Source organism: Bubalus kerabau, chromosome 20, assembly GCF_029407905.1.
Source record: "Bubalus kerabau isolate K-KA32 ecotype Philippines breed swamp buffalo chromosome 20, PCC_UOA_SB_1v2, whole genome shotgun sequence".
Taxonomy (NCBI): domain Eukaryota; kingdom Metazoa; phylum Chordata; class Mammalia; order Artiodactyla; family Bovidae; genus Bubalus; species Bubalus kerabau.
In genome coordinates this window covers 55527141-55543692 of record NC_073643.1, presented here as the reverse complement: position 1 = coordinate 55543692, position 16552 = coordinate 55527141, and the positions used below count along the sequence as shown (strand labels likewise).

General features: G+C 45.0%; 1 protein-coding gene across 5 annotated transcripts in view; it reads left to right on the top strand.

Annotated features, from left to right (window-relative positions):
* Positions 1-16552, top strand: part of LARS2 (leucyl-tRNA synthetase 2, mitochondrial) — a 146967-nt gene that overhangs the window by 89626 nt on the left and 40789 nt on the right. For all 5 annotated transcript variants that reach the window (XR_008706380.1, XM_055558840.1, XM_055558839.1 and 2 more), the window contains 4 exons: positions 7372-7476; positions 10034-10149; positions 10774-11057; positions 14879-14977. Coding sequence is in view for 4 of the 5 variants with exons in the window: in XM_055558840.1 (XP_055414815.1) it covers positions 7372-7476; positions 10034-10149; positions 10774-11057; positions 14879-14977 (604 nt within the window). In the remaining variant the exon portion in view is untranslated. The remainder of the gene's footprint in view (positions 1-7371; positions 7477-10033; positions 10150-10773; positions 11058-14878; positions 14978-16552) is intronic.

Below are 16552 nucleotides of genomic sequence, written 5' to 3'. Positions count from 1 at the left end.
TTTATAGTCTCATCATCAAATAAAACTATACTGACAAGGACAGGAAGGAAGCCAGTGAGAAACAGAGGAAACATTTTCAATAACTTAATTTTAGTGTCTCTTAAGAATTCACAGAGTGATCTGAGCAGACCAGCAAGGTCCTGGTCTTTAATGAGAATCAAGCTGACCTCAAATTGGCATAGCGAGTGTTGGTCAGTGAGGAAGAGAAGTGCCTGTGCATTAGTCTGAAGTCCAGGGCTGCAAGCCACAGAGTCCATCTCTGGCTCACCCAGAGGAAAGGGGGAACATACTGGAAAACTGTGGGGAAGAACCAGTCTGGAAGAAGACTTGGACTAGGCAGCCACGGGAGTTGGGGCAGGAAGAATGAATAATGTCTTGATACCACTGACTGAGGGAATCTGCTCTCACCTTGTCATCAACACTTGGGGCGCTTGCTTTGAGATTTGTCCTGCAGAGAAACGTGTCCGATTGGTACAGCTGGGGACCCCTGGCCTCTGTGTTGGCCGAAGGAAGGCCAGGTACCTTATTCCTTGATAGCCCCCCAGGACTGTCATCCATGAGGAAGGGATAGCTCTGTAAAACTCAGGCTCTTACCAGAGGAAGGAGTATGGATCCTGGGCAGGCAAAAGGAACTCCCCTGTTAATTAGAAGTAGGTCTCAGGAGAAATGTAAATATTTCTGTAAAAATCTCAGCCCACTTCACTTTTCATAGACTATATAAACTTCAACCCAAGCCACACAGTCTGAATTATTGCAGGTCTGTTTAAGTTACTAGATTAATAAAAATTTTTGAATGGTAGTATAGTTTTGTGGTTTTTTTAAAATAATTGGAATGCATAAAATAGCCAGAAGGAAAGACTCCCTGATCAGATTGGAAGGATAAACAGTGTTGCCCCAGCTTCTCTCTGCTGAAGATTTATAATTGTTAACAACAGTAATACTCAGATCAGTTAATATTTACTGAAAGCCGGCTGCGTGCTGAGCACTCGGGGATGGTTAGGTGGCCACTCACAGTCTTGCCTTCTGGGAGGCTGCAGCAGAGGAGACCCAGATGCATACGTAATTCGCTGGCCCAGGACACATATCACTCGGTTTCATCTCTTTTGTTGTATATTGAAATAAAGAAAAGACTCTTTTAAGATTTCAGTGTGTGCTTCTGAAGTCCAGTATAGCTCTCTCTCAGTTTTATTTTCCATTTATTCAAAAGAAAAATTGGATTCTTTTCAGTGGTTTAAAGGGAAAACTCATCATTTATACTCTCATGAACATTTTGAGATTTCTTGAGAACTATGGCAGTAGAATAATATCTAAAATTGAAAAACTAAAAAATGTGAATCTGACCTTCGATTCCCCCTCCATGCTTAAGTTGGGGACATAAATTAAAATGAAGTAATAGCAGTAGGGGATTAACTAGCTAATAAGTTATAAAAGATATAGTTCCTGCCATGAAAGATACTGTATGAACCCAAAACATTTTCACGTGTAGGAAATTAAGAGGCTGTTGCAGCACGGGCCAGTTTGCACGTCACGTCGGTATCAGCACATCTGACTTGGCCTGGTTGGTTTCCTTTTGGCTTGGTTCTCCCCTCTTTAGTAATTTCTGAAATAAATCCAAACGGAATGCTCCTCTTGGCTCTAAATTTTCCAATTCTAATTTTCATAGTGGAAATATTCTTTTTGCAGATGCCAATTTATTCAAAGTCTCTGGATTAATTTGCACGTCAGGTCTCTGGATATTGACCTGTGGCCTCAGTCGTTTATGGCCAGTACAGTGCTCGAGCGTAACACGGTTTTCCTGAAGGTGAATTGAAACTGCTGCATGGATATGGGTTTATGCCTCCTTTGGCCTCTACAGTCACATTTTAAACCTGAGCGTCTTATCACTAGTGTCATTTACCATTGCCAACTGGCTCTATTCAGACAGGCGCCTTGGTTTTCCCTCAAATATCTGTTTTTCAGGATAAATAAATATTAAAGCAGTGACCACTTCAAGTCATGGTAGCACACAGTTGTGATAGAATTTATCACTTGCCTGAGCTTAAATTATCACACTCAAGTTCCTACAGTTGCTGAGTTGGTGTCTGCATATGGGCTCCTGAGTTGGTACAAGATGACCAAGGTTCTGATCCCAGATCCATCCTGTGACTGAAGGAAGTTGAGTTTTCTCAGCAGCGCAGGTGATGGGGCTGTCAGGCAAGGTGGTGTGGGGGCCTGGTGGGTACAGAAGGAGCCCTGAGGGGCTCTGAGGAGGAGGAGTATGGACAGGGTGGTGCTTGAGTGTTAGAGTGGAGGCAGGAGAGCTGGCTTCCCCAGTAGTGAGGTGAGAGGTGAGTAGTGAGTGATGGCCCTGAAACTGCGGCCATCAGGATGGAGGGGCGAGAACAGCTCTCAGAATTATTTGTTCAGAAGACTCCTCAGACATCTCCCTGATTTTTGGCCTGGCTGACTATGTTGCTCATGTGTTTGACTAAATGTACTGTTTTTGCTCAACATCCTGTAATTGGCACAGATTCCTTTAAGAGAGCAAAAAGTAACGTCCCTCTACATACAGATCTTGAAATCGAGTGTATTTCCATAATCATTGACACTGCCTCCTCTTAGTTGACTACCTCTGACTTAAGTCGTGTTACATAAGCTGTGACTTGATAGGAACTAGAAACCATAAAAAGCATCAATGGGGGAAATATTGTCAGAGTTCTAGACGCTGTTCTGTTTTTTCCTGGAGTCTTTTTCTTACACTCCTGATATTAAAATATGCAAACCCTGGGGCTTTGGAACCATGCATTTCAGCTCTGAGTCACCGATGATCTACACAATGCATTTTTTGCCAAAAGGGTAAACGAGGTCTCTGTAATAAGAGGCTTAGGAACCCTGTCGTTGTTGACACATTAGAGAGAGGCCCCAAAACATCGAATAATTTATGGCTCCCTATTGCCTTGCCCTGTCTCCATAGAATCAGCATGAGGGTGGAACAAAGGGCAAGGAACAGAATCCTGTGGGTAACAGTTTGTTCTTGAACCTAACTGTCCCTGCTAGCATCCTTGCAGTTCAGCAGGTGTTGATAGATGCTGTGCGGAGGAAAGCTTCTGTGCTCAGGTAACCTGGCATAAAGCAGAAATAAATAGGTTTCTTTGCTTTCAGACTTGTCAGTGTCTTCTCTGTGCTGACGTGTGTTGTGACTGTCTACAGGGGAACGTCAGGCACCTCTCCTCACGCTTACTTGACCACGGGGCCCTGTTTCCACAGAGATCTGGGGACCTAGCTGCAGGCAGCACCGCTCTGCTAAGCACCAAACAAAAGTCTCTGGTCTGTTTTTCCAAGGGGCATGAAAGACCTGCCTTGTTTGCAGTGGGGGTCCTGAGAGAGAGGGCAGCTTCTTGCCTAGAATGTTTCCTTTGTAATTACTGGCTGTTAGGAATCCTTTGTGTTTTCTGCGGCGTTTCACTGTGATTTAACCCCTGTATGAACTGCTTCAGTTACTTGGGGTTTCTCCCTGGCTTCCTGCTTCACGTTGCCGGCACACGGCTCATGAGAAATGTGGAGAACGCCAACTCTGACCAAGAACTTCAGATCTTAACTTTGGTTCTTTCTGAGAAACAGGTCGTGACTGGGTACAGCAGGCACACTGCTGTAGGGCGTTCATTACACATCTGCTCATGTGTGAATTCAAATATTAGCTTTTTTCCTAATTGAAAAATAGTCACAATAGACTTTTATGTGGGAAAATGAAAAAAATCCAGCCCTTTAATTCATACTCTACTTTTTTTCATATTTTTCTGATAAATGACTTTATTGATATATATTTTGCATACCAAAAAATTCATCTATTTAAAGTGTACAGTTCATTGGTTTTTTTGTATATCCACAGAGGTGTACAACCATCACCACTGTCAATTCTAGGACATTTTCATCACCCCCCCAAAGAAATCTCATACCCTCTAGCAACCATACTCAATACCTCCTATTTCCCCAGCCCCAGGACACCACTAATCTACGTTCTTTCTCCATAGATGTGCCTGTTCTGGACATTTCATGTACGTGGACTCGCATGGTATTTGTTCTTTCATGACTGGCTTCTTTCACTTAGTGTAATGTTTTCAAGGTCATCCAGTGTTGTCGCATGCGTTAGTGCTCCATTCCTTTTTATTTCAGAATAATACTTCATTATATATACCACATTTTATTTATCCATTCATCAGTTGATAGACATTTTGGGTTCCACTCTCTAGCTAGCTGCCATGTCCCTTTGGTACGGATTCTTGTGCGGATATATGCTTTTATTTCTTCGTGTATGTATCTAATTCTGACTTATTTCTTTGTGTATGTATCTGTTGAGTTGTTGGGTCTTACGTTAATAGTAACTCTATATTTAACTGGTTGAGGAACCGTCAGACTTTCTCAAGGCAGGTGCTCTATTTTACATCCCCAGAAGCAGTGCAAAGGGATCCATTTTCTCCACATTTTGGCCAGCACTTGTCACTGTCTTTTTTGTTATGGTCATGCTAATGGGTGTGAAGCGTTATCTCACTGTGGCTTCGATCTGCGTTTATGTTTATCCGATGACTAATGGTGTTGATCATCTTTTCATGTGCTCATTGGCCATTTACATATCTTCTGTAGAGGAATATCTATTCAGAGCATCTGCTCAATTTTTAATTGAGTTGTCTTTTTATTCTTTAATTTTGATAGTTCTTTATAGTAGACACAAGTTTCTTACCAGGTATATGATTTACATAAATGTTCTCCAGTTCTGTGACTGTTCTTTTCACTTTCTTGATGGTGTCCTTTGAAGCTTGGAAGTTTTAAATTTTGGTGAAATCCAATTTATCTATTAATACTTGTTTCTTCTGTTGTTTTTGCTTTTGGTGTCATATCTAAGACACCATCGCCTAGTCAAAGATCACTAAGATTTATACACCTGTGTTTTCTTCTAAGACTTTTATAGTTTTAGATCTTATATTTAGGTCTTTAATCCATTTTTAAATTAACTTTAATTTATTCTTTTGCATGTGGTCATACATCTTTTAAATTCATGTTCCCACACACACTCATCCTAAAAATGAGACTGCTCCTATCTTTTGTTTTTTCGTTTTTTACTTAATATGATATCAGAAAATATTTCTTAGTTTTTAGGCAGGCTTGTCTTTAATCCATGCATAATATTCTATCAACTCAATGTACCATAATATTCTAAATCTTCCCTATCATGTTGAATATTTGGCCTTTTTCGTGTTTGGGCTATTACGGAGACAGTTCTTTGCCTCTGTAGAATAAATTCCTCAGAAAACAGCTCCCCCCACCCCACCCCACCCCAAAAAAAAAAGAAAGAAGGAAAACATCCCCAAGAGTGTGATTTTTTTTTTTTTTAATGAACCCTTTTTTGGTTCTTTTTACATGTTGCTTTTATTGGTTTCTGAAAGGGCTAAATCAGTTTAGAGTGTCTTATCCAGATGACACACGAATTCCAGCACAACTTCACAGTGAGGGTGCCCTTCTAATTTTATTTTATGTATCTGTCTTTCGGCTGTGCTGGGTCTTCATTTCTACGTGGGCTTTTTTCTGGCTGCAGTGGCTTCTCCTGTTGCTGAGCACGGACTCGAGAGCACACTCCGGTACTTGTGGCTCGAGGGCTCAGTACTTACAGCTCCTGGGCCCTAGCGCTCAGGCTCAGCAGCTGTGGCACACGGGCTTAGGGGCTCCGCAGTGTGTGGGATCCAGACCAGGGGTTGAACCTGCGTCTCCTATATTGTCAGGCAAATTCTTTACCACTGAGCCACCAGGGAAGCTTTTTATTCTTTAATTTTGATAGTTCTTTATAGTAGATACAGGTGGTCGGGCCAAGGCTCTTTCCTTTGTACTGCTTGGCCCCTCTAGGATGTCGCCCTTATCTGTGTGTTCTAGATTGTTCTGCATGTCATCTGCATTGTGGTCAGAAGGGTGGGGGGAGAAGGGCAGCTCCCCCTCTTTGCGAGCCTGTCCTCCTGCTCTTCTGCACACACTCCCTGGCCACTCCTGGTGGAGGGGGGCTGAGCAGCACTGCCATTAGCCGTGCAGCCATGTGTCCAGCCAAACACTCTGTTGCTGAATCAGAGGGCAAGACAGACACGGGGTCAGCTGGCAGCCTGTGCCTGAGCCGTTTCTCTGCTATAGACCAGAGATTTGTGGTCTGTTTGGACAATTATCCTCTGTTTGGATAATTCCAAATTAAGTGTTTTGTTATGACCACATAAATATTGGTCATCTGAGCCAAATATACTCTGATTACATTTTCCTTTTTATATAACTTTCTGTTTTTCCTGAAGTTCATGATGTTCTCTCTCTTTTTTTTTTTTCATTTGTTTTGTGTTCTTTGAATTTCTGATTGTCTTCCCACGCCCTCCCAGAAGCTCTTTAAAACTCCTTTCAAGTTTTCTACATATTCCAGTCTGTCAGAAAATGTGCCCGTCCCTTTTTTTCCCCAACGATGCTTCCTAGGGCTTTCTGTCCTGTTCGCATGTCCCCTGTTCTTTCTCCCGGCATCTGCCATCCTGGGAGTTCTGTCTGTCTCTGCTCTGCAGATGTCCCTGCCCTCTTCTCTTTGTTGGATTCCCTGTTTGTTCCCTGGATTCCATGTCCTCCTTTTCTTGATTTACCCCTTACTTTCGCAGGGCTGCCCTGGTGGCTCAGATCGTAAAGCGTCTGCCTGCAATGCTGGAGACCCAGGTTCAATCCCCGGGTCCGGAAGATCCCCTGGAGAAGGGAATGGCAACCCACTCCAGCATTCTTGCCTGGAAAATCCCATGGTCGGAGGAGCCTGATAGGTTACAGTCCCTGGGGTTGCAAAGAGTCCGACACGACTAAGCGACTTCACTTTCACTTTTTGCTGGACCACAGCCTCTGGTATCTCCTTAGAAGCGGCATGGGAAGGAGCAATTTTGTGCTTGTATGTGTGAAAATCGGATCTCTGCTCAGTCATTCTCTCCTTTCCTATCCGCTTCCATCTTTGAGTGTTATAGTTTAAAATTCCAGGTATCTTTTAGTTTCACCGTAGGTGGGTTGTTGGTTTTCTCTTTCTTCTGTATACTCGAGTTACTTTCCAAAAGGATAAGGGAGGTGGTAGGAACATCTTTCCTCCACCTTCTGGAAAACAAAAGTGCCATTTTCACTTCTTTGGTGAGGAGCACGAATGAATATTTTCATGTATTTGTTTAATCTTTTGATCCTCCACTAGTGTGAATTATCTGTTAATACCTTCAAAGAACAAATTCTATAATAATTAGCACAAAACACAGAGGTTCTAAAGCTTCTTTTTCTCACTTGTCTCCTCTGAGTCGCAGAGGGTGTTAAAGCCCCAGCTGACGGGCCTCCACCGTTGTCTGCCCTCATTTTCAGATTGTCTGACGCCCGTGACGGCCGTGAACATGCTCACCCAGCAGGAAGTCCCGGTCATCATCTTGGCCAAAGCTGACTTGGAGGGCTCTCTAGATGCAAAAATAGGTAAGTAGCTAGTAAAATGTAATCAGGAGAATGTCTTTAGCAGGCTTAAGATCAAAATACTAGCCTGGAAGAGCTGGCTGTATATTCCGTGATCTGTTTTGTGTCTTTGTGAAAATGAATGTCCCTTCCTTTCATTGTCTCTTATTTAAAGCATTGCATTTTGAAAACACTGAGTATATCGCATCTTGCTACTTGCTGCTGAGAATAATCAAAAATGTCTGGCCCACAGATTTTGCCAGTGGAGCTAGTTGGTGAGACTTGCCTATACAATGTGGGGAACAATACTACTCAGATAAGAATCCCATTTCAGAACTCACAGAAGCAGCAGCAGCTACTGAGATGGGGGTTCAAAGCACACATGATTGATGCGGGCTAACTTTTGGGGGAAGACTTAGTGGAGGGGGTGAACTTGAGCCGTGCAAGAAAGGGATTGTGAAACAGCAGTAGAATCGAAGGCGTTTGTAGAGCTGTGAATTGCACGTGGTTGGTGGCCTTACTCATTGCTGAGTGTTCCAGACTATCCCCACCTAACAGGAAGTCTGGGGTTGAATCAGGGGATGGAACCGAATCATATCCCATCCAAGACCTGCCCTGAGGGGGACCCGAACATCTCTTTTACAACTTCCCTACTGTAGATTCCAGCCCATCACCAGTGTGCTGGAACCTGCAGAGAAAGTTCACCAGTGTGCTGGAACCTGCAGAGAAAGTTACTGCCACACCCTCTATCTCCTGGCACACAGAAGAAATAGCATTGCTTATCGAAACCATGTTTTTCCTCACAGCCCTCAGATCCTTTTTTGACAAAGTGATTTGAAGAAACACCAACCAAGAAAACAGATACTTAGCCATTCAAGTCATTCTTATCTGACAGTTTAACCTAGAAAATATGTTGCTTAAAAGACATAATTCCTTCTAGTACTTTAATGCATCTTATAATTAGTAAAATTCATTAATATAGCCAGCCAAGTTGAACAGTAAAGGAAGCTCATGCTGATGTGGCTTTTTTTTTCCCCCTCATTTGGTATTTTGAGTCAAAGTACCGGCACAATATTGAGAGTTCTGAAGGAAAAGGGTAAAAGAAAAAGAGAAATCTGATTTTCTTGGGTATGTGTGGGAAATCATTTTTCCTATTGTCTTCATTTCACATACTTCCATGATTAACATTTTCTAAGTTACCGTCTGTTGCCCTCCAAGAATAACAGAAACGAAAGTCAACGAGATGAAGTAGGGTTTTCACCCTCTTACCGGAATGTTACAAATGGTTTACATTCTGCTGAGCCCCACGTGGCCAGCACGGTGGCCCAGTGTGAGCTTGATGCGGTCAGGTAAACCTGTGATCACGTCTCCCTTTGAAGATTGCTCTGAGTTCCCCCAGACCCCACAGGACTGGAGTAAATGACTCTCCCCCCTTCCTCGTCCATGACCACTTCTCAGCAGTCTCCATTGCTTGCCACCTGTCCTCACACTTCGGGGTCTTTCAAATCCACTCTGACAGTTTATTTGCTTCATTACATGCTTTTTGTCAATAATCTCAGCTGAAACAAACACCACAGAGCTTTCCGTCATACCGTGGCATTTTCTGTCTTACCAAGGAGGTTTAGAACCCACACCCCAAACATTAAATCACCCTTGTAGGGCAGCATTCCAGAGAGGTTGTTCGTGGCAACCTGACGTGTATGTTGCCGTGTGGCATGCTGTGTCCACAAGGATGTCAGCAGTTTTGACAGCTGACCCTACAACACAAGTTCTCAACCAGGGGTGATCTGGGCATCAACTGACGTTTGGCAACTGTAGAAACATTTCTGCTGGTAGGAACCAGGGAAGCTCTTCACTTCCTACACTGCACAGAACAGCCCCACAGCCAACTTCAGAATGTCAGATAGGACCCAGGTGGAGAAACCCTGGCCTACAGAACTGACAGCTGAAAAGCCTGTTTTTCTGAAGAGCTGAAGCTGAAACAGCAGGCCCTGATCCTCTGAATGAGCGATTTCCTTACACTCAGCTCTGTCTCCTCAAGGGTGTATGTGGGTTGAAGACTAAATGTCTATTCAGAATGTACTGTTGCCTCTGGGAACAAAGCAGTGTGGAGAAACACAGTCGCCAGCTTTCCACTTCCTGCCCGAGTGGATGTTTCTGGGGTGCTGGGAGACGCTAGCAGAGTCAGCCCTGCTGATCAGGAGCACCCCACTGTCCTGCGTCCCTGAAGGAATTCAAAGACCAGGCTTCCCCAGGTGCTTGTGATTTGCTGTTCAAGTGACAAAAAGCACCCAAAATTGTGTATTTTAGAATTACAAGTAATTGTTTTTAAAGAAAGTAAACAAAGGAATAAGACTTAACCAAAAGTAGTGTCAGTACGGAACACCATTGTGTCAGGGTGGTGAGTTTCCCCAAGACTATTCTCCCTTTTCTCAGTGAATGCGATGTGATTTGATCATTTCTCTGACTGAAAAAGATAGAGTCTCCCTTCAAAAGCTAATGCTGAGTGCCCCCGCTGGCAGTCCTTTTGTGATTTGGGCATTTGCAAAGAAGACATTTTGTATTTCTTCGCCTTGAACAGGAATTCCCAGCACCAGCTTAGAGGACTCCGCCTTGGCCCAAACCCTGGGCCTGTCCTACTCCGAAGTCATTGAAACGATGCCAGATGGCACAGAGAGACTGAGCGGCTCCGCAGAGGTTGGTGGGGCCTAAGAATTTACCTCTAAACTCATGGTCTTCACATGAGCTTCATGATGCATTTTCCCCTCGATGCAAGTTACAACCTATCATTTACCATTGCATTCATCTCCATACCTAACAGTCTTGCAGCCTCGTTTTGAAATCTATGAAACCAAAATAATGTTCTTTTATTACTATTATTATTTACTTTTATTTATTTTGGCCACACAGGATCTTAATTGCAGCATGTGAACCCTTAGTTGCGACACGTGGGATCTAACTCCCTGACCAGAGGTTGAACCCAGGTCCCCTGTATTGGGGGCATGGAGCCTTAGCCATCGGACCACCAGGGAAGCCCAAAATAATGTTCTGTTTCAAGATCTAGAAGCTTCTCAACTCCAAGTTGAACCTGATCCCTGAATAGTATAGTTGTCAGAACAGCTAGTACCTTATTTTGGGAATCTTCTGCATGAGAAAAATGACCTCCTGCAGGGAAACTGGTTCCTTGAGGCAGTTGACCAAAATCGGCTCTTCCTTTTAGAGCTCTCTCTTCTCCCCAGATACTTATTTCCAGACAGTGGCAGTCCAGGGTGGTGGCCTCAGGGTAGCAGCTCATTCTTACCGCTCTCCTTCCCCTCTCAGTTCACAGGTATGAAGCGGCAGGATGCATTTCTAGCCCTGACTCAGAAAGCCCGGAGGGAGAGAGTGGGCGGTGACGTGACGAGTGATAAACTGAAGGACTGGCTGATCTCGAGGCAGCGGTACTGGGGCACGCCCATCCCTATGGTTCACTGTCCGGCCTGTGGGCCCGTGCCCGTGCCTTTGGAGGACTTGCCCGTGACCTTGCCCAGCATCACCTCTTTCACCGGCAAGGGAGGCTCCCCACTGGCCTCGGCTTCCGAGTGGGTAAACTGCTCCTGCCCTAGGTAAGGAGCCACACCCCTCAGCCACGATTGCTAACTGTCCTCTCGGACTTCCGCTTGGTTGGAGAGAATAACGTAGGTCTTTTGCAACCTTAGAAAGAGGAGGTTGGAATCTGGAGCCCAGCCCTGTGATGGGTGCCCTCTCCTCTCCTCTGGGCTGGTGGAGGCAGCAATATCAATTCACATCTTTCCCTGAAACAGCCGATCCAACTGATGGAAAAGCTACACATTTTCATCATAGCTTTGGAAAAGACCACTTTCCTTCACTATATATTCCAAAGAGCTTCTCAGAGAAAAGAGGAAATGCCTTGCGGTTTTCCCACAGAGTGACTATGATAACAGTGGAGATTTTATCACAAGCAGCAGAACAGTAGCTACGAGGACAAGTGTACTCAGGGGTCTCATTCTTTAATATCCTGAAATATGTCCTATCTCCTTAATTCTCATTTTGGAAGTAGGATTATGTTTTCTGTCAATTCACTGGCGTGTCTCCCATTTTTTTTTTTTTTTAAGATCTTTTGATGTGGATCATTTTTAAAATCTGTATTGAATTTTTTACAGTATAGCTTCTGCTTTGGTGTTTTGATTTTTTGGCCCTGAGACATGTCGGGGTCTTAGCTCCTGACTAGGGATCGAACCCTCCCCCCCACTGCATTGGAAGGCAAAGTCTTAACCATTGGACTTCTAGGGAAGTCCCTCCCGTGTGATTTTTTAGGATGCCATTCCAACTGATTAAAAAGTAAATAACAGATACCAAAGTGTAGTATTTCCCTTTGTCCTTGTATGGAAAAGCAGTTTTTCTGTGCCTTATAGATCGTGATGGGGTTGTTTTAAAGTTTTGAAATAACTTAGTCCTCTTACTACCACCTCTAGGTCAGTAATTAGGTAGCCACCTAATTGGATGGCATCATCGACTCAATGAACACGAGTCTGAGCAAACTCTGGGAGATAGTGAAGGACAAGGAAGCCTGGTGGGCTGCAGTCCATGGGGTCACAAAGAGTCAGACACGACTGAGCGACTGAACAGTAGTGCAAATGCATGGCTCAGGCTGGCGAGACAACAGTCACGGCTTCAGGTCCTGGCCCGGCCTCTTCACTAGCTATGTGGTCTTGGGAAAGTCACGTAAGCTCGCTGAGCACTGATTTCCTTATCAGGAGCGAAAATAACCCCATGAAGGGGTTTCAGAAGATGAGAATTAACTCATGGAACCCTGCACAGTGGCTCCTAGCAGACACTCTGTAACTGGAAGTGTTAGCTACATTCTGCCCCGGCCTGCCAGCAGTTCACCCACGTGCTCACTCAGGCAGTTTTGAGGTTTGCGATGGGGCTTGCAGAAATGTAGGAAGCTTTGGGCCAGGTAGGGGAGAGCTAGCACACCCTTTTTGTTGATAAGCAGTAACAAAGTACTTCTCTGTTGGAGACATGGGCAGCCTTCAGCCCACCCACTGTGGCAGCCCAGGGCCTTGGTGGTGGGGATAAGATCTACCTTGTCTACTGATGCCTGGAGAGCAGACCCCAGGCGTGGGCTTGGTCAAGGCTCCCAGTTGAATCTAATGAGCTTGCAGGGCTGAGAGCTGCTGAGCCCATGTGGCCAAGCGGGACAGCCCAGAGGTAAGGACCATGGGCACCAGAGTCCAGCAGAGGTAGATTCGTTACCCTTGAGCTCCAAGACCTTGAACAGATTTCTCAACCTCTCTGAACCGTAGTTACCCGTCTGCAAAGTGGGAACGTCAGTAGTGTCTACCTCACCATCCCCAGAGTTCCTGGGGATTAAATGAGACAAAGCCCGGGAAGCGTTTGGCTCGGTGCCCGCTGCCCGGTTTTAGTCTTATTAATGTTGGGGCCAATAATGGTAGTGACACCATCACTGTCACCGCTGTCTACCTCCCACTTACCAAGTAGTCTGTTCTGTATAACCCAGCTTTTAGTGTCAGCCATAAAAGGTGTTGGTCATCTTCAAATCCACCATGACCATTTAAAAAATCAGCATGGCAAGTTTTGGTCAGATATCAGCCCCTTTTATGAGTTAAGTCCCTGCGTTTTCTTCCTAAATTGTATGCATGCCCTAACAGTGAGGAAGAAGAAGAGACATTTATCTTCTAATTATTTCCCCCAAATAGTATGTGTTCTGGTTGCTTGCTCTCCAAATAAAGAGACCTGGCTTTCGTTTAGAGATGCACTGTTGAGATCAGATTCTTAGAGCAGCCCTGGGTGGTAGGAAACAGGATTAGGGGTCCCTTGGGGCTCTCTCAGTAAGCCCCTTCCCCTGGAACCACCACTGTTCCCAGTGGGAGGCCCCCTGACTGAGGCCCCTGGGAGCCCAGAGCCCTGCCAGGTGTGGGCTCCTGTGTTCTCTGCTCAGCCACTTCCATTTAATAAGCAGGAGGTGGGGAGTGACTGTTTCCTCCAGTAATATTTGGAAAGCCAGTACCAACTGCTTCACATATGCAACATATAAAGGCAACCCTTTTATTTTTTTTTAATGCCTTCTTTTATTTTTAAAATTAAAAACTGACTGAAGCCCTTACGTGCTGAATTAGCAAAGGATTCATCACTTCCTCTTTGGGGCTCCTCATCCCCCTCCTCAAATTTTCCAAGAACCGACCCCCCCACTGCCCACCACCAAGGACTCATCCCACCAAGAAGGCAACATTAGGAGGTGCGGTTGGTTCCACTTTCATGCTTCAGAAGGGAGAGCCTGGAGTCCAAGCTGTGTTCTCCTGCTGTGGCTTCTCACAGCCACAAAGGGTCCCTGCTAATAGCTGTCAACCCCCATCCACTACTGATCCATGCCTTTGAAGGGTCTTCAAGGGAGCCAAGCACCTTCCTTGGCCAGGCTTGGCTAAGGGTACTGTCTCTTGCCTTCCCAGAAGTGGTGGCTTATGGCTCCAGTCCGCTGGGCCATCATCCTACGGACACATTTCAAAATTACTTTAGTAGTTGGCCCCTTTTGGAACCTCAGTCCTCTCCACGTATCACATCCCTAGGATGAACACTGCTTTTTGTTTTCAACCCTTCACATACCACGTATCTCCCTCCATTCACTGTCTTGAACTGTGGGGCTATCTTCACCTTCTGTGAGGAGCCTTCCTTTAGACAGTGGTGTGTTGGTGAGTGTGTACTAAGTAGATCACTGGAGGGGGGCTTCTGATCTGTAGTGTTGGCCCATTTCTATGGTACAGGTACTTCCTCCAAGGGCTAAAATCAGACGACCCCTTGGCATCACTCATCCCACAGTTGGGAAGAGATCTCAAGAGTCAATCCTCACAAACTGTTATGAGTTGCTCCAGCACACTTCTGCCTTTGGGTCTCCATGGTGACTTATCTTCTGAGGTCACCCCCTGAGGATATCTGCTCCTCTCACCCAAGAGATAGAGATAGGAAAAAATTTTAAAAAACCAAGTTCATTTTTCAGCGCAGTATCTCACTACATTTGGTTTTCAACTTCTCTTCATAAACCAATGCACCCCATGAGCGTCAGAGAGTAGTAGGCATTGGCTGAAGACAGTCGTGACATGCCTAAGAGAGAAGTGAGTGCATAAGGAGATAAGATTGCTGTTAGATACTCTACCATGTTCAGTTCAGAGAAGTAGAGAATAGGGCTTTTATAATTGTTGAAGATTTACATTTTTAAGTTTCTTTAAAGCATTGTGTACTCTGCAGTACAAAGAGAGCCCATACCGTGAATTGTTCTTTTCATGATGTGGCATTGTTCTTGTGACATTTTGAATTCGTACTAATTGTTATAGCTTTCTGAAAAGCTGGTGGAAAATGCATTAATACTTAAAAAGAAACCAATCGATGAACTTTCTTTCCTTCTTAGGTGCAAAGGAGCAGCCACAAGAGAGACAGATACGATGGATACCTTTGTGGATTCTGCTTGGTACTACTTCAGATATACTGACCCTCAGAATACTCAGAGGTACAGAAAGCCCTGCTGAATTCATGAGCATGTGTTGGTCTGGGTCTTCCATGAAGCAAACATCAAGATAGAATTCAATGAGCAAGAGATTTGTGGGGGCAGGTGCCTCTGGGGAGTAAAGAGGTGAGGGAGCGGGGGTCAGCAGGCAAGCCCTGGACTGGGATATAGGTCGGACACTGATGAAAGAAAAGGATGAAGGCAGAAGGATTGGGTTGAAGAGCCTCAGACCCCAGCACAGCTTGAAAATTCTTGAGCAGGCCAGATGGGAAACGCCCAGAGTCCCAAGTCAGGAGGCAATGCCTGCTCTGGTCTGCTCCTCCCAGGAGGGCACAGGCTGCCATCAACCCCAGGGGGTCCAGAGATGAAAGAGCTGGAAGCCATGGGTCAACTGTGCTCTTTGAAACAGGCTCTTATAGTGAGTGTGCTCAATTATTAAATTAGATTCTTCAGAGCCAAGTAAATCCCAGGTATAGGAAAAATGAAAAAGAGTCAAAGGAAGAGCTTTGGTGATACCCTCGTTGGCCCTGCAGTGAACTGCACTTCTGCAGTCACAAATATGTGAAGTTACTAACTTAAATGAAAATAATGATGCAAGTGTACAGGGAGGGTAGAAGAGAGCGATTCAGCGAGCTGAGAGCATGACCTCTTAGCATATATGGTCACTAGATAATTTCCAATACTGATAAGTGAACAAAGCATATAGACATATTTTTAAGTAATTGCCAGAAAAAAAACATCTGAAAGGGTTAAAAGTGGCTAAGTGACAGGTAGGAGGTGTGGGGGGAGGGTGGTGAAGGAGTGGGGCTGGACACCACTGTTCTACATTATAAACGTTTCAGGACTGTTTTTTTCAGCTATGTGCATGTGCTTCTTTGACAAAAATAAATAAGGGAAAGAGAGCAATAGGTAGATGGATAGAGAAGGAAATAAAGCAAAAGAAAACTGGGGCAGAGCACAGGAAACCACAGACACTGTGTTTCAGAGACCTTGCCAACTCGCTCTTGTCCATGGGAGAACCATTATACTGAAACCCTGTAGGCCAGGTATAAAAATGCACCCATTTTCTTCGCTGGTTGGGAGATAATGTATTTGCAGGGAAACGGGCGCTCCTGCCTGCCCCAGTCCTGCTATTCTGTGATTCATGTGGAGGCTGTGCAGAAATGAGCAGGAGCCAGAGTGAACAGCAGCTGGCAGAGGCAGAAAGGGCACAGAGGGATTGCCGCAGCTGGGACCAACCAGGCAACCCCGGCCAACCCACAGAGAGGCCCCTTTTCTGGGTCTTCCTTCTCAAAGGAGCTTTTATTGCCTTCCCTTTCACGTATGGTTGTGAGAGTTGGACCAGAAAGAAGGCTGAGCGCTGAAGAATTGATGCTTTTGAACTATGGTATTGGAGAAGACTCTTGAGAGTCCCTTGGTAAGCAAGGAGATCAGACCAGTCAATCCTAAAGGAAATCAACCCTGAATATTCATTGGAAGGACTGATGCTGAAGCTGAAGCTCTGATACTTTGGCCACCTGATGCAAAGAGCCAGTTCATTGGAAAAGACCCTGATGCTGGGAAAGATTGAGGTCAGGA